This window comes from Fusarium flagelliforme (genome assembly GCF_020744385.1).
Source record: "Fusarium flagelliforme strain FIESC 12 MPI-CAGE-AA-0113 chromosome Unknown B0J16scaffold_1, whole genome shotgun sequence".
In the NCBI taxonomy this organism is placed as follows: domain Eukaryota; kingdom Fungi; phylum Ascomycota; class Sordariomycetes; order Hypocreales; family Nectriaceae; genus Fusarium; species Fusarium flagelliforme.
Genome location: NW_025763503.1, coordinates 4,850,822 through 4,865,361, shown reverse-complemented (window position 1 = coordinate 4,865,361; position 14,540 = coordinate 4,850,822). Strand labels below are relative to the sequence as shown.

The window sequence follows — 14,540 nt, the reverse complement described above, 5'->3', positions numbered from 1 at the left end:
AACACACTTGGGTGATGTCTGCAACTCGGGCTTCATTTCGATGCAGCTCTGTAGTTGACACTCGGCCAGTACAAAGGTGACTGCTAATGTGTCATATCAAGTTTTACGACTCTCGCAAGCCAAGTCATCTGCTCCTTAAGAGAACTGCCATGACTTTCCATGTGATACATTGTTGGGTAATCTCAAGCTGATACAAGTGAGGATCATATGCCATAACGATATGAATGTATGTATATGGACAAACCAATATATTGACTGATACCGTATGCTTATATACTGAACGCCGAAGTTTTGACTCTAGGTCGGTATATACATTTGCTTTTAAATACAACTGATATAAAGTCTTTGTTTGATACCACCGGCAAGCCACCTAGACTTGCCCAGGCTTATAGCATTCAGCCAGCATCCTCTTCCTTCCAACCCTTCTGCTCTTAATGCTAATAGCTCCGCTCGCTTGAGATCTAACCCTAGTAATCTCATCGGGATCGTGATTCGTAGCTCGAGATATCTCGGCCAGCTCACCGATCTTCCATCCACGAAGGAAGAATAGACATAGCCCTCCAGCGATGTACATGAAGCCGACAAAAACTTGGGCTCCGATGTACTTTCCTGTTCCTGCGACGATTTGTAGTGCAATGGGTGTGCTGAATGTGCAGGGCAAGCTGATAACAAGCCATGTCAAGTTGAGTGCCGCAGGGACATCAGCAAGACCGACGACTTCGACTGTGACTGGTGCGACCGTTGCCCAATACGTTCCAGCCATACCGCCCCCGATGATAGTGAAGAAGAGCAACAGACCATATGAGTTGGCGTTAATCCAAATTGCAAAGACAAGAATTGCTGCTAGCCAAGTAGTTCCGCAGGCCATGTTGATGCGTCCCGTTCGATCACTAAAGTATCCGATAAAAGGACGACCAAGGCCCTGTCCCAAGTTAAAAATGGCGCTGACCATGGCTGCTTGCGATGCATCAAGACCGATGAAGTTGGCGTAGTTGGCAAGACTGAAGATAAGGACGACATAGCCCAGCATACTGAACCAACCGTAGCCAAGAAGCAGGACGAATTCGGGGCGTTTGAAGAGACTAAGGTCGAAAGGAACTTGTCGTGAGCCAATGATCTTGTTACGGTCTTTGACAAGGATGGTGCAGATGATGTTGACGACGAAGACAAGGATACCGAGGATCCTGTATGCCCATTGAAGACTGATGTTTCGGATGATTGCTCCCGCTGCCAAGGAGTAAAGAAGACCACCGAGGCCTGAGCCAGCAGCCGAGATACCATTTGCCAGAGATCGACGGGTAGTAAACCACTGAGGTACAATACCAACACTTGGAACAAACAAAAACCCCATTCCAAGACCGAACAAAACACCCTGAGTCAGGAACAGCTGGTAGATCTTGGAGGCAAAGCTAGCACATATCAAACTAGCAGTCTCGAGAATAATGCCAAGGAAAAGAGTCGGTTTCGTGCCGAACTCGCGAACACAGAGCGTAGCAACGGGTGATATAAGCATAGCACAAGCAATACTCAGCGACCCAACAAAGGCGTAATGAAGAGATGTTGCACCAGGGAAAGTGTCGTTCTGGATATAATGCGCGAGAAAGACCCCGTAACTCGAATTGAGACCCCATGTATGAGCGTTGATGATAGCGACACAGGCGCAACATACCCATCCATAACCTCCATTCGGCGGTGGAGGAGGAGCATCGTTTTGAGGAGGGAACATATCGCCATCATGCTTTTCCGAGGTTGACGTCTGTTGGATCTGGTGCGCAGGAGTGATGACATCGCCTTCTTCTGTGGTAGTAGAATCCTGACTCCTCCTCGCTGCCGTCTCCTGGTTTGGAGTCTGGTCTGTCTTTTTCTCTTCAGGATCAGCCATTTTAATGATCAATTGGAAAAAGAGGAGGAGAGGAGAAAAAAAAAGGGACCCAAGTCTTTCTTATTACCCCGGCTTAGAGGATATGGAGAGCCGGAAATGGCGTCCGGATATAAAACGGACCCAGTTTTGATGCATCTTGGCTACAGTCTTTCGGATGACGGCGCAGAAAGCCACGCGGGGGGGCTTAAGCCATTATTAATGATGAATGACCTATCATGAAGTCCTTGTTTCGAGTCTCAAGCCCATTTTCTCGGCTCCTTGATGATTGGCTATTCTGTCTTATAACTTCTCGGCTCGAATCTTGTCTCCTTTTTGCTTCCTTTTCGGGGTCAGTAAGATCTCGGTCTGGGGATAAAGCGGGGGAAAGACATCAAGCTTCAATCTCGGCCGATCAGATCGGCTATTACCCGCTCCCTCATCCGCCTAAGTTATTCTATCCCGACCGACTTATTCGCGGGGTAGTTTAGTAAAGTCAATTAAAGATCGACAGTCATTGCAGTAGCAATTGATTACATATCAAGTACCGAGGCATGAATTGACCAAGGGTGCTACTTATGCATTGTCGTCTGTTATAGGATGGAATCACATCACGATGCTTCACTTGTCACAAGACTGTAGTCTGTACCTATCCAGTTGAGCACGTTCCCACGATACAGCATATCTTCTATCTCATGTAGTCTGTGCTATGAACATACCGTTTATAACAAGCACATCAATGCCCAACACTATTGTCCAAGTGTTCAATTGCTAACAAGACAATGCCTTTGTCGTAGCTCAAATTCGCATAGGATCCCAACTAATATATAAACCCATAGTCTCTCCGATCTCTGTGTGCTTTTCTTTTCGTTCTGTATCATCCTTTCCCAGAAAGCTCACAGAGAGTCTGTTCACTTACCACAATTCTTTTAGGCTTTTTGTTGTTACCCATCACCCTAACGCCGAGTTCATCATGTGGGATTCATTCCTAGATAAGAAGGGCGCTCTCGCCTTGGCTATCGTCCTAATCATCATCTACTTCCCCCGGTGCTTTGGGCTGGTCCTGCACCACTTTGGTCGAGCGAAATACCGTTCGACCCCTCGAACTCAATACCCAGGGACCATCGACCTCTACAAAATCGCCGTCATTCTCCCTGTCGTGGACCACAAGAATGACAACTTATTGTCTACCATCGAAAGCATCCTGATCAATCGCCCCCAACAGCTCTATGTCATGGTCACCGGCCAAGAAGCTTTCGATAAAGTCGAGGCAGAAATGGATCCCCTACGAGAGAAGTTTGGATATACTCAGATCAACGTCGGTCCTGTGAACAAAACTAACAAACGTCGCCAGATCGCTCACGCCTTGAAAACTATCGACCATAGAGTTCATTCTATGACCGTCATTGCTGAACAGGGCACCTACTGGCCTTCCCGCTTCCTCATGTCCGCTTGTTGTCCCTTCGATGACCCTGAAGTCGCTGCAGTTACTGTCCCCAAGCGAGCGCACCTACGACCTTCGAACTGCATCTGGGATAAAGTCAAGGCACACCTCTTCTCCTTCTACTACAGTGTCCAGGCTGAGGATAACCGGGCTGTTAACAGCTTCGATGGCTCTGCTCTGTTTGGCGGCGGTGCCACCCTGGTTCGAACTCACTATCTGAAGGACGATAGATTCAAGAGAGAATTCGAGCACGAGAAGTGGTTCTTTGGACGATCGGGTGTTCTGAAGGGTGATGAGCACTTCTTCTTGAACCGCTATTTCCTGAGTGGTAACAAGCATGTCTACTTCCAGGACAGCCCTGAGGCAACTGTTTCCGTTGAGATGAACACTGTTGGTCATTTCATCAGTGAGTTCCTGCGAGAAACCCGGAACCACTGGAGAACGTGCTGGAATATGGTTATTACTTCCCACTGGCTGCTGATTCGGAGAAACCATGTCATCTATCCTGCCGCAGCTTTCATGACCTGGTGGCCAAACATCTTCTCCTTCGTTCTCCTTGCAGACATTCTCAGTGTGATCATGGCGTTCAACTATGATCTCCTCAACGACGAATTTCTACATGCATGGCTCGCAGTTCATGGCACAGTGCTCGGCCTTCAAGCTATGGTAGGTCTATTCGTGACTATCCGTATGCACCGCAGCGATGGAAGCGACTTTAACATCGTCGTTACCCTCTTGTGCCTACTGCTGAGTCTTCCCTTCCAGTATGCTCTTGAGTTTGTTAAGATCGCTGCTATCTTGACCTTCTGGAAGGCGGACACCGAAGAGCGCGCTTCGGATGACATTGAGACGACTGGCGATAGTGAGCTCCCCTGGAGCTGGGGCTGGGAGTTTGATCATGACGATAATGAATTCTTGAATCCCGCCACTTGGTTCATGATTACAATGGTTGATGAGGATGATGGCATTGAAATGCATGAGCACGCCGAGAAGTAGATCTTCCAGGCGGTTTGTTAGTGACATGCGGGTAATGTCAAACAGGTAAGTAGAAAGAATGAATTGACTACTATTTGGTGCACCACCCTTTCGTCCTCAGTGACTACTATGTTCCCTTTCCAATTATGCCAAATCTCTATACTGTGATTTCACACTATGTAAGAATTCCCATCACAGGGATACCTAGATAATACAAACCTCCAAGAGGATAAATCTTGAGCACTAGCATGTCTCTCGTCTAATAGTTTTCGCTCCAATGTTGTGGTGACAAGTCGCAATATGCTTCCGGGATGAACACACTCAGGAGTGGGACTCGGATATGACGGCAAGTGGCAAGAGATAAGATCTCAGATTTGACAAAACCGTGCTCTGGAAGCATTCTGGGGTGCTTTGCCCCGTGGGGATGGACTCATGGACATGTCTGTGCTTACGGATGTGAAGATCAGCGTTGGATCTTAGATCAAGTGGCATGATTGCGGAACCGATGCCATTCGTAAGGTGAGCTGGACAGTTAGTTCTCAGGGAGTATGGGAGTCTGGGGAAGTGTTGCGAGGATTAGAGAGTGAAGCTTAGCGCACTCCTCTACTACGATAGAACAACAGCAGTGATTGAGTGTACTGCAAAGTACTCATAATAGAACAAAGCGTACAACGGCATGTGTTTGAATCGCCTTCAAGTCCCCTTTACGATTCAACATTCCATCGTCAACAAGGCTAGTTACAGCTACCGGTAACACTCAGGTTGCTGGCCTGGCGAACCTCATTACTAGTATGGTCACAGACATGCTGTGATCTTCCACAACACATCAAGTTCTCAACATCAAGCGGAGCCGCCTCCGCAAGTTAATACTGATTATAAGAGCCCCTCCGTACGTGGTTCATGGCTAAACTTGCCTCTCCAAGTGAACATACTCATGATTACCACGCGTCCTGAGATGGGATGCAGTAGCATCAGCCATACTGCAGTACCACCAGCTCGACGTACTCAGGAGTTGGAGTCAGGGACTCTGCAAAAGTTCACAACTCGCATCGGTTGAGGTTCTTCGATGCCGGTCCATCCGGATACTGGAGACTCTCATGTCGCTTAGGCCAGGGGAACTTTTCTCAGCATCAGACCCAACCAGCGCTTTACGAAATGTAATGCGCGTATTCAGGGGAAGAGCGAGGGCCGAGGTTATGTTCTGCGAGCAGAGTGTCCGCAATGCTTAATAGCGAGTTCGCGAAGTCTTAGCACACAATTCTGAGAAGACCAACTCAACAACACCACAAATACCGCACGGAGAAAAGGAAGTTACCTAAAAGGGATGTGAAAATCTTTCAATTATTCTCCATTGATTACAAAAGGTCTTTATCCAACCGAGGATATCGTGTTATACAAGCACTACCCTACCCTCTGCAAATCAGGGGAAACAGTAGTGGGTTAATGAGCGTCGAACTGCATGCGACCCTCGTAGTGGACACGGATATTGAAATCCGATATGCGTAGTGGGCTGCACTTGTACAGTATTGGACGGCATCTTTGCTGCCGACGTGAAGAGCAGATCTGATCCTGAACAAACTTAGCTCTTCAGGTCAAAGACAGTGGGCCTGTGCTTTTATCCGTTCCGTTTGAGAATGATGAGGTTTTCCGTGATCGGAGGATAACTTTATGAGACTCTCTCTGCGTAGTTTCTCTCTCTCTTCCTGTCTATTGCTTCATATATATTCACAGACACTTTCATTGTAACTTCGGATCCGCAGTTGTCCGCAAAAAGGACAAAAACACAAACAAAAACTGAGTGAATAGAATGCATGGTATTTCCGCCTGCGGAATACAAGTCTCGCCACTGATGGGGCATGGCTCATACGATTCAAGGATTGAACAGTGGGACCTTGTCAGGTTATGATGATGGGGGCAAATTTTGCTGCACTCTGTGTCTGCATTGCCATAATAAGCTGAATGCGTACTGAATAAAGCGATGACGGCTACAGATGAAGCTGATGGTCAATAATGAAGACCAGCTACGAGGTGAGAACAGAGTGTTTCTGTTCAGTTGAATTCAGTGAGAATCAAGGAGTGGCGTCATCAGAAAGTGACTTCAGTTCCTGCAGCTAAGGCAGGAGCTACTAAAAACATGAACGACAGATCCCTGGTAATTGGATGAGATTGTTCTCGAAGGGAAGGTCTGTCTTTGTCTCTGAGATTCTAACGCATAGCGAGTCAGAATAATACTTAACTTCACCATAATCAGCACATCTCGACTCAGCTGCAGAGAAAAGAAAGAAAAAAATCTCTGACCAAGTCTCCGAAAAGAGCCGCTTACCGCCAAGCCCTGGAATGCCGAACGCTATCAGTACCCCTGCTTAGCGGCCAGGAGGCTCTTTTCAGTGAGACTCTGTCATTCGATGGACAGTACCCGTCTTGTAGCCGACTGAGAACCGAGGGTAATTGAATGGGGAGCTTGGACTGTTGTTCTAATTAACCAGACATGCAGTAAACGGCCCTTTTACTCTCGTGTTCTTATACACTGTTAGTCACGTCCACTGACCTTTACACTGTTGGGGCTCAAGTTGAGGCTTGGTTCTACGGTTATTGTTATTCCCGCTCTTCATCCAAGACTTCTCCAAATCATGAGGAGAACCCTACCTTAGACACTACAATTTGGAGAAATCAGCCTTGGCCAATGTCATAACGAAACGCTGTCAATCAAGGGTCTTTCGTGCTCGCCACAGTGATGTAGCGATCATCTTGATTCACTTATCCTCAGTCAAGATCAACTGTAAATCTCCTGTACGGATACGTCGGCGTAATTATGTACTGTACATGTACAGTCGATATAAACTGGGTCGTGACGATATTGGATCTCTCAAGTCCCACTCAACCCTTCGGTCATCGTCCATCTTTCATGCTTGAGACAGAGTCGAAAAAGACAATCGGATAGAATCGGATTCGACCCCAGAATCTGGCATGTCCCCCAGAATTGTTTATTTCAAGTTTAAATTCTCCAGGTTTCTTAATCTGTTTCTTATCTTAATTTTCTGCATCAAAGTCAAGATCTGAAGAGGGGAGGTTTTTGATGATGTTGTCATGGGGGTGGCACAGCTCTTCTTGTTAACCACACCCCTGCTTATTTTCTCCAATTGTCCCTCACAGCCTCTTTTGCTCAGGTCACTCACGTTTTCTCTTGGGTAGTATTTCGGCCGTAGCCGTCGGAGAGTATTAGCAACCACAGTTGCTTCTGCCCCTGCCGCACGCTTTGCATCATGGCTTGCAACTCAATTTTGTAGTGGAAGAAACCACGTGCCCTTCAAGTTTCTTTCATCACCGTAGACAAGTTTGTAGGCACAGATCATCAGCGCTAGGCGGTAATTCCGCGTGGTCTCTCCACGTTGGATCGCCCTGAATTTTGAGCATCAGCGCTTGCTTTGGAGACTATTCTGCTAAGTTGGTGTTTTTGGTCTAAGATCTCGTGGGGTTGTTTCAATGAGATGAGATGAGTTTTGGGTATAGGCCATCTTTGCGGAGAGAATTCTCCGTCTAGTGTTGAAGTGAGCCAAGTTAATATCGCCAGTCTTTGGAGTGCAGTTTCTATGTTGATGGACAAACAGTATGTTAAACAAAGAGTTGTTCTTCTTTTACTAATTCAAATCTTGTAATGGGACCCTCTAAAAGATCTGCTATCTCAGAGAATGATTGACATTCACTTGTCCCAGATACTTGGAACTGGAACAAGTATCCACGATCTTCAACAACTGATCATCAAATCCCACCTGAAGCACTTGCCTCAACCCCATTAATCTTCATCTAGACTATTTGATCTCTGCCGACATTAATTCCCGAATCCTTTTTGATCCCTATACAACCGCCCTTCTTCTCCGCAGAATAAAGGGATCACCCCAGCACTAACCTGCATGCAACACCCTCACTTGACTCTGGAAGTCAATGGCCGAAGGCATCTCGGACGACCGTGCGTATTGTATTTCTAATAGATCATCAAATTGGAAGCTCTCTCCACATTAAGTTGTTTCCCCGCGGGCTTTGATGTTCTCCGGATTTGTTTGTTCTGCTTGTGAGGGTCTTTTGTTTGAGTACCAATTAGATTGTTCAGATTGATGGCCATCTGTTTGTATTTCTTGTTTTATACCGGAGATGTCTTTTATCAGGAGACAATGGACAATCCGGGCCGCTGAGCCTTTTGAGTCACCTCTCACCTCATACTACTACCTAGATAGACCACAACAACAAAGAGATTGTCGTCACAAACAGTCTTGTTTCTTGCTTATTGACTATGTGTTTACTGGAATATATCATTTGTCATGTCTATTCCCCAATTTCTACTGCATCAACCGTGCAGTGCAGTTCTGACTGGGGTACCTTTCTTCTCCCCACGCCCTCTCTTCCCCTCGGGGCACTCCACTCCACTTAGACTCAAGTCACTCCACTCAAGTCTCCATATCACTCCACGGGACATATCCCAGTCCAGGTCCCCAGTCCCCATCCCCATTCCCAACTCTTTTTCCTCTATAAGATATTCTCATCAATTTTTCTTTTGCCCTGGTCCCCTTTTTTGCTTTATAAACCTCATCTTCTTCCCCGTTGCCTTTCTTCTTCCTCCCGTCATCTCTACTCTTTACCTGTGGTTATAGACTCTTTGCTGTACATCACTTAGACGATACATCCAACACATCAAAATGGCTGAACAAAACCAAATGCCCGACTTTCGAAAGTCGTACACAAACGACCACCACGATTCAGACCAGACTCTTGAGCGTCAAACCACCGCTGCTCACCAAGCAGCCCATCCTCATCTCTACGCAAACCCTAACCAGATCCAGGCCGCCTTCGGTGGTGCTCTTCAGCCTGGTCTATGGAAGCCTACAGAGCATCGCAAGTTCGCCAACCCTGCGCCTCTTGGACTGAGCGCTTTCGCTCTTACTACCTTTGTTCTGTCATGCATCAACATGCACGCTCGCGGTGAAACTTCACCCGCTATTGCTATTCCTGTTGCTTTTGGCTATGGTGGTCTCGTTCAGCTTCTGGCTGGCATGTGGTATGTCTCGCGTCCAAACCTGCATTTACTATATACTGACTGAAACAGGGAAATGGCTGTTGGAAACACCTTTGGTGCTACTGCCCTGTCATCCTACGGAGGCTTCTGGATCGCCTACGGTCTCCTCCAGACTCCCACATGGAACGTCCTCGGTGCTGATGGCCCCTACGAGGGTGAGACCGGCTCAGTCATGGGTTTCTTCCTTACCGGCTGGTTCATCTTCACCACTCTTCTCCTCATCTGCACCCTCAGATCCACTGTTGCCTTCTTCTCGCTCTTCTTCTTCCTCGACATCTGCTTCCTTCTGCTCGCTTGTGAGAACTACGCTCATGATCTGGGCAACCACGCCGCTCAGATCGCTCTGCAGAAGGCAGCTGGATTCTTTGGATTCTTGGCTGCTTTTATGGCTTGGTACAATGCCCTTGCCGGTCTCCAGGACAGCAGGTACGTCTTCTCCCTCAACCAATATGAATCTCAGATACTAACATTCTTCAGCAACTCTTTCTTCCAAGTTCCCGTCATCCACTTCCCCTGGTCTGATGAGGGCCGAGCCCACCGCCACCAAAAGACTGAGAGCAACCTGGCTTAGACTAGAGCCTGATCATTTTGCATTTCACGCGTTACGACATGATTTCTTGTAAAAATGGGAGGCATCTGACGAAAAGTTCATTTCGTCTGCATTGAAGGAGTTTAGAAGGTCATTTTCGCTGTTCCAGCCGGCGATGGTCGGCTTTTTGTTTCACAGCCGTTGCTGCTTGGATAAGGCGGCGAGTATAGAGGCTGATGACTATGGATGTTATATAATATGCTGGAGGACGTACATATATTGAAATGATGAATCTCATTGGAAATCGCATTTGAAGTTTCAACAAATTATCATGTGTAGTATCGTGAGATATCCGAGTAAGTGATGCTGTAAATGAAAGCCACATTCACCACCAAAGACCCTTGTAAGCCCTTAGAATACGTGAAGATACCATTAGTCTGAGATCATGGTCCCCGCGAGTTCATTAGATCTGTCACTGCCGATGTTGTGCAGAACCCCCACGTTGAGAAGCCACCGGGACCACAAGGTAATCTTAGCTCAACGATCTTCAGGGACCGTTACGTACGGATCTGCCATCAGTACGTATGTACTTTCAAGATTGTTCGACTTGGACTTCCTTCCATGTTGCTGTCCGCGAGAGCGAACCAAGTTGCTTTGTCCACTCGCCGGTGATCTTGAACGATATCTCGAACTTCTTGAAATACCATAAACGAAACTTCACCAATTACTGTCAACAGGACGATCTTCTCGTAGACGTTTGAGAAGCGTTTCCCACGTGGCTGTGATCCATCGTTCATCCGCCTTCGCCGTAAGTGGGGCCGTTTCAGACCCGAAAATCCGGGACCGGCCGACCAGTGACACCGCCGATGTCCGAAACGCAAGATGGGATCTAGAATCATCATTCCCGAAACTTTGTGAGACTATTATTAGCTTACATATCACTCGGGATTTAATCATGACAGATAGTTTTGAAGAATGCAAACCCCTTTTTTGAGACCGGAGAAACACCATTCTCACTCATCGTATGATGTTCAAAATCGCCTGATCGGGCCATAGCCACGACCATCATGAACAGTCCACCATCAACCAACAGCTGACAACCGCCTCATACAATTGCATCGGCAACTGTATAAAGATTATATACCGCCGATACCGCCCGTGATCACTCCCCGCAATTAATAACCCCAATGCCTCGCATCCTTCGCTGGACAATGAGCAGGCCTCAAATTCTGTTCCTCTCTACCTTCGGCATCGCAGTCGCCCTCACTGCTATGCTCTACGGAAACATTATCCATTCACCAACTCTAACATCAATTCTCTCAAAAACTATGGCATCTCCTCGTCCTGTCGTCGTGGTAGGCTCCGGCCTTGCTGGCCTATCTGCATCGTACGAGGCGCTACAGCGCGGTGCACCATCTGTTCATCTTCTTGATCGCGCGCCTAAGCCTGGTGGTAATAGCATCAAAGCTTCTTCTGGCATTAACGGTGCAGGAACAAAGTACCAGCGGGCTGCGGGTGTGGAGAGCGATACTTCCTTTTATAGCGATTCTGTGAAGTCTGCTGGGGAGAGGTTCAAGCTTATTCAACCACCTGTTGATCGTGAGAGGCTTGTTACGAAACTTACGAGTGAATCAGCCGCCGCTGTTGATTGGCTTGTTGATGAGATCGGTGTTGATCTCAGTGTTGTTGCGCCGCTTGGTGGACATAGTGTTGCTCGTACACATAGAGGCGCTGGGAAGACACCACCTGGAGCGGCAATTGTTATCGCTTTACTCAACAAACTCAAAGAGAACAAGAAGTTCTCTATCACCAACTTAGCGGAAGTCAAGGCACTACTAAAAGAAGGTGAAGCCGTCAAAGGTGTTGAATATGAATTCGAGGGCCAAAAGCACAACCTTGAAGGTTCAGTCTTATTCGCCAGTGGTGGTTTCGCTGGCGATGCAACAGGTCTTTTGGCACGATATCGCCCCGACCTCAAGGGTATTCCTTCAACAAACGATGAAAGACCCGGATCTCACGATATTCTCACTTCTGTCGGGGCTGAGTTGTTAGACATGGACAGCGTTCAGATTCACCCAACAGGCTTCGTCGATCCAGCAAGTCCCAACACGATGCTCAAGTTCCTCGCAGCCGAGATGCTCCGCGGTGAAGGCGGTATTCTCCTTTCACTAAACGGCTCTCGGTTTGTTAATGAGATGGATACTCGTGAGCACGTTAGCGATGCTATAATGAAGCTCCCTACCGCTACTGATGGCGATGGAGTTATCAAGCAGTGGGATATAACCCTCCTTCTTGACCCCGGTGCTTCAGCGGCATCGGCAAATCATATCAGCTTTTACGAATGGAAAGGCCTTATGAAGAAAGTCAAAGTACGAGATCTCACAAGCGCTCAAATCGCTGCTGTGGATAAATACGCCCAAGCTGTCGCCGATAACTCACCAGACGAGTTTGGCCGGACACAGCGAGGAAGATGGACACTTAAACCTGGCGAGACGAACCGAGACGAGGAGATCTACATCGGTCGAGTAACACCTATCACACACTTTACTATGGGGGGAGTTGCTATTGATGAGAAGGCTCGTGTATTGAAGAAGAGCGGGGATAAGCTTGTTCCTATTCCTGGACTGTTTGCTGCTGGTGAGATTACGGGTGGCATTCATGGGGATAACCGATTGGGAGGATCTTCGCTTTTGGAGTGTGTTGTTTATGGACGGACTGCTGGTGCTGAGATTGTTGGTTCGTCGTAGATGGTTAGTTGTGTGTTAACTCACTGTGTGAGGTGCGCCTATTTACATAAATCATGAATTTACCTTTGCCATAACCTTCCGCTAGACATGATCGCCTCTATGCCTTATTGTCGTGAAGATGCAAATTGACTAAACGAAGTCCTGACAGTAGCCAATCGGTATGGATATATGACTGACTAATCGTGCATATATCTGTTGGGTCTCTTGTCTTTCATGCCTATACTCCATCAGTTAACAATAAGTAGCTCACGGTGCTTTAATCCCATTCGTATCGACCCTTGCTTATATTGCTACAGCAATGATTTTCTATGATGGCCAGGAAGAACTAGACAACCTTGTCTGGGACAAAAACGACGAGGATACCGAAGCAGCACAGAAACAACTACGGCTCACCACCTTTTGTCAGAAAGTGGAAGACTTTGTCCAAGAGAAGTTCGGCAAACCTGCGAAGCACATCACGCCGATAATAGTCGGCGGATTCAACGTTCTTTACCGTGTTAGGGTCGAGGGAATGTCGCCCGATGTCATGCTGCGAGTTCCCTGCCCAAGTCTTGTTCCATTTCCTGGCGAGAAGACTATATACGAGGCGGCTACAGCCTGCATGGTTGCAGAAAGAACAGAATTGCCAATTCCTCGTCCCATGGACTTTGGAGACGAATCGAACTTGGGTCCGTTTATAATATTGCAGCGTCACGAGAATAAAGGGAGCATATCAGCTCGGCTAACGAGGCCGAGTGAAGACCCCTCAAGCCCTCATGTTCTGGATCCAAATGCATCTGAATCTATGTTGTACTCTATTTGGGGAAAAGTAACACATTGCTTGCTGCAACTATCGCAACTTACCTTCCCCAAAATTGGTTCCTTAGTTCAGACCGAAGAAGCTACTTATGAGGTAGCTGGTCGTCCATTAAGTCATAACATGGCAGACATGATTCGACTAGCAAACATTCCTCGATCCATATTACCACCTAGAGACAAGATATATGGAACTGCAGATGAGTGGTATACTGCCTTGGCAGAGATGCATATTGCACAGCTTATCTTCCAACATAACGATCTCATCACATCTGAGGACGATTGCCGGAATAAGTATGTCTCGCGCGAACTCTTTCGAAGACTAGCGAAAGCAGGTCGATTATCTACCTTCGGCTTCTCGAACGACAAGTGGTCCCATCAGTCATCCAAGATTTCGCCAGAAACACTATTGCCAGCTCCGTCTAGTTCAGACTCTTTTAGACTTTGGGGGGATGACTTTAGAGCAGGAAACATTCTTCTTGCTGAATCGGATGAGATCGCTGCTCTCATCGATTGGGAGTTTACATACGCTGCGCCTACTCAATTCATTCTTGATCCACCGTGGTGGCTGCTGCTTGAGACCCCAGAGATGTGGTCACCTGGTCTTGAAGATTGGAAGGCTACATATGAGCTTCGTCTCCAGACTTGGCTTTCTGCAATGGAAGAAGCTGAAGCCAATATGTCAGAGTCCCATAAGACTTCTTTACCGGCGCCACTGTCGAGATATATGCGGGAAAGCTGGCAAACAGCGCGCTTCTTCTTGAGTTATGCGGCTAGGAAGAGCTGGGCATTTGATGCTATGTACTGGAACTTTCTTGATGAGAGGTTCTTTGGGGATCGGGATGCCAGTGTTACTAAAGACGATCTCTGGAAGACGCGCGTACACTTGTTGTCTGAAGAAGTGAGAGAGGCAATCGAGCCTTTTGTGAAGAAGAAGAAGATTGAGGAGGGTAGGGAGAGAAAGATCATGGAATGGGATGAAGAGGAGGCAAAGAAGAGGTTTTCTCAACTTCTCTTTGACTAGAATTAGTGTTAGAATAAGAGCCTAGGGGCTATAAGCCCTTTACGATAGTACAGAGTTTCTTTATATTATTTGAGTACGCTCAATGTTCAATCTCGAATGA

General features: G+C 47.3%; 5 protein-coding genes across 5 annotated transcripts; 4 read left to right on the top strand and 1 right to left on the bottom strand.

Annotated features, from left to right (window-relative positions):
- Positions 1–236: 236 nt before the first annotated feature.
- On the bottom strand, positions 237–2,002 carry B0J16DRAFT_329288 (major facilitator superfamily domain-containing protein). The gene has a single exon (XM_046126313.1). The coding sequence runs from the start codon at positions 1,880–1,882 to the stop codon at positions 371–373; it is 1,512 nt and encodes a 503-aa protein (XP_045989526.1). The 5' UTR covers positions 1,883–2,002; the 3' UTR covers positions 237–370.
- Positions 2,003–2,831: 829 nt separating this feature from the next.
- Positions 2,832–4,298, top strand: B0J16DRAFT_359972 (uncharacterized protein; the record flags this gene model as incomplete). Its single annotated transcript, XM_046129673.1, has 1 exon — positions 2,832–4,298. One exon carries the CDS (start codon positions 2,832–2,834, stop codon positions 4,296–4,298), a length of 1,467 nt encoding a protein of 488 aa, XP_045989525.1.
- A 4,228-nt stretch (positions 4,299–8,526) lies between these two features.
- Positions 8,527–10,175, top strand: B0J16DRAFT_297118 (GPR1/FUN34/yaaH family-domain-containing protein). The gene is made up of 3 exons (XM_046124453.1): positions 8,527–9,327; positions 9,376–9,771; positions 9,823–10,175. The coding sequence occupies exons 1-3, from the start codon at positions 8,969–8,971 to the stop codon at positions 9,914–9,916; spliced, it is 849 nt and encodes a 282-aa protein (XP_045989524.1). The 5' UTR covers positions 8,527–8,968; the 3' UTR covers positions 9,917–10,175.
- Positions 10,176–10,837: 662 nt separating this feature from the next.
- Positions 10,838–12,707, top strand: B0J16DRAFT_329283 (FAD binding domain-containing protein). Its single transcript, XM_046126312.1, has one exon. The coding sequence runs from the start codon at positions 11,062–11,064 to the stop codon at positions 12,619–12,621; it is 1,560 nt and encodes a 519-aa protein (XP_045989523.1). The 5' UTR covers positions 10,838–11,061; the 3' UTR covers positions 12,622–12,707.
- Positions 12,708–12,865: 158 nt separating this feature from the next.
- B0J16DRAFT_297113 (phosphotransferase) lies at positions 12,866–14,488 on the top strand. Its single transcript, XM_046124452.1, has one exon. The coding sequence runs from the start codon at positions 12,920–12,922 to the stop codon at positions 14,438–14,440; it is 1,521 nt and encodes a 506-aa protein (XP_045989522.1). The 5' UTR covers positions 12,866–12,919; the 3' UTR covers positions 14,441–14,488.
- The last annotated feature ends 52 nt before the right edge of the window (positions 14,489–14,540 follow it).

What these genes read in the sequence shown, in the direction of transcription:
- B0J16DRAFT_297118 (XM_046124453.1), top strand. Translation starts at nt 8,969, where the DNA reads ATGGCTGAACAAAACCAAATGCCCGACTTTCGAAAGTCGTACACAAAC. An exon ending in CAGCTTCTGGCTGGCATGTG is followed by an intron (nt 9,328 to 9,375) that starts GTATGTCTCGCG and finishes TGACTGAAACAG; the next exon opens with GGAAATGGCTGTTGGAAACA. An exon ending in GCCGGTCTCCAGGACAGCAG is followed by an intron (nt 9,772 to 9,822) that starts GTACGTCTTCTC and finishes AACATTCTTCAG; the next exon opens with CAACTCTTTCTTCCAAGTTC.
- B0J16DRAFT_329283 (XM_046126312.1), top strand. Translation starts at nt 11,062, where the DNA reads ATGCCTCGCATCCTTCGCTGGACAATGAGCAGGCCTCAAATTCTGTTC.
- B0J16DRAFT_329288 (XM_046126313.1), bottom strand. Translation starts at nt 1,882, where the DNA reads ATGGCTGATCCTGAAGAGAAAAAGACAGACCAGACTCCAAACCAGGAG.
- B0J16DRAFT_297113 (XM_046124452.1), top strand. Translation starts at nt 12,920, where the DNA reads ATGATTTTCTATGATGGCCAGGAAGAACTAGACAACCTTGTCTGGGAC.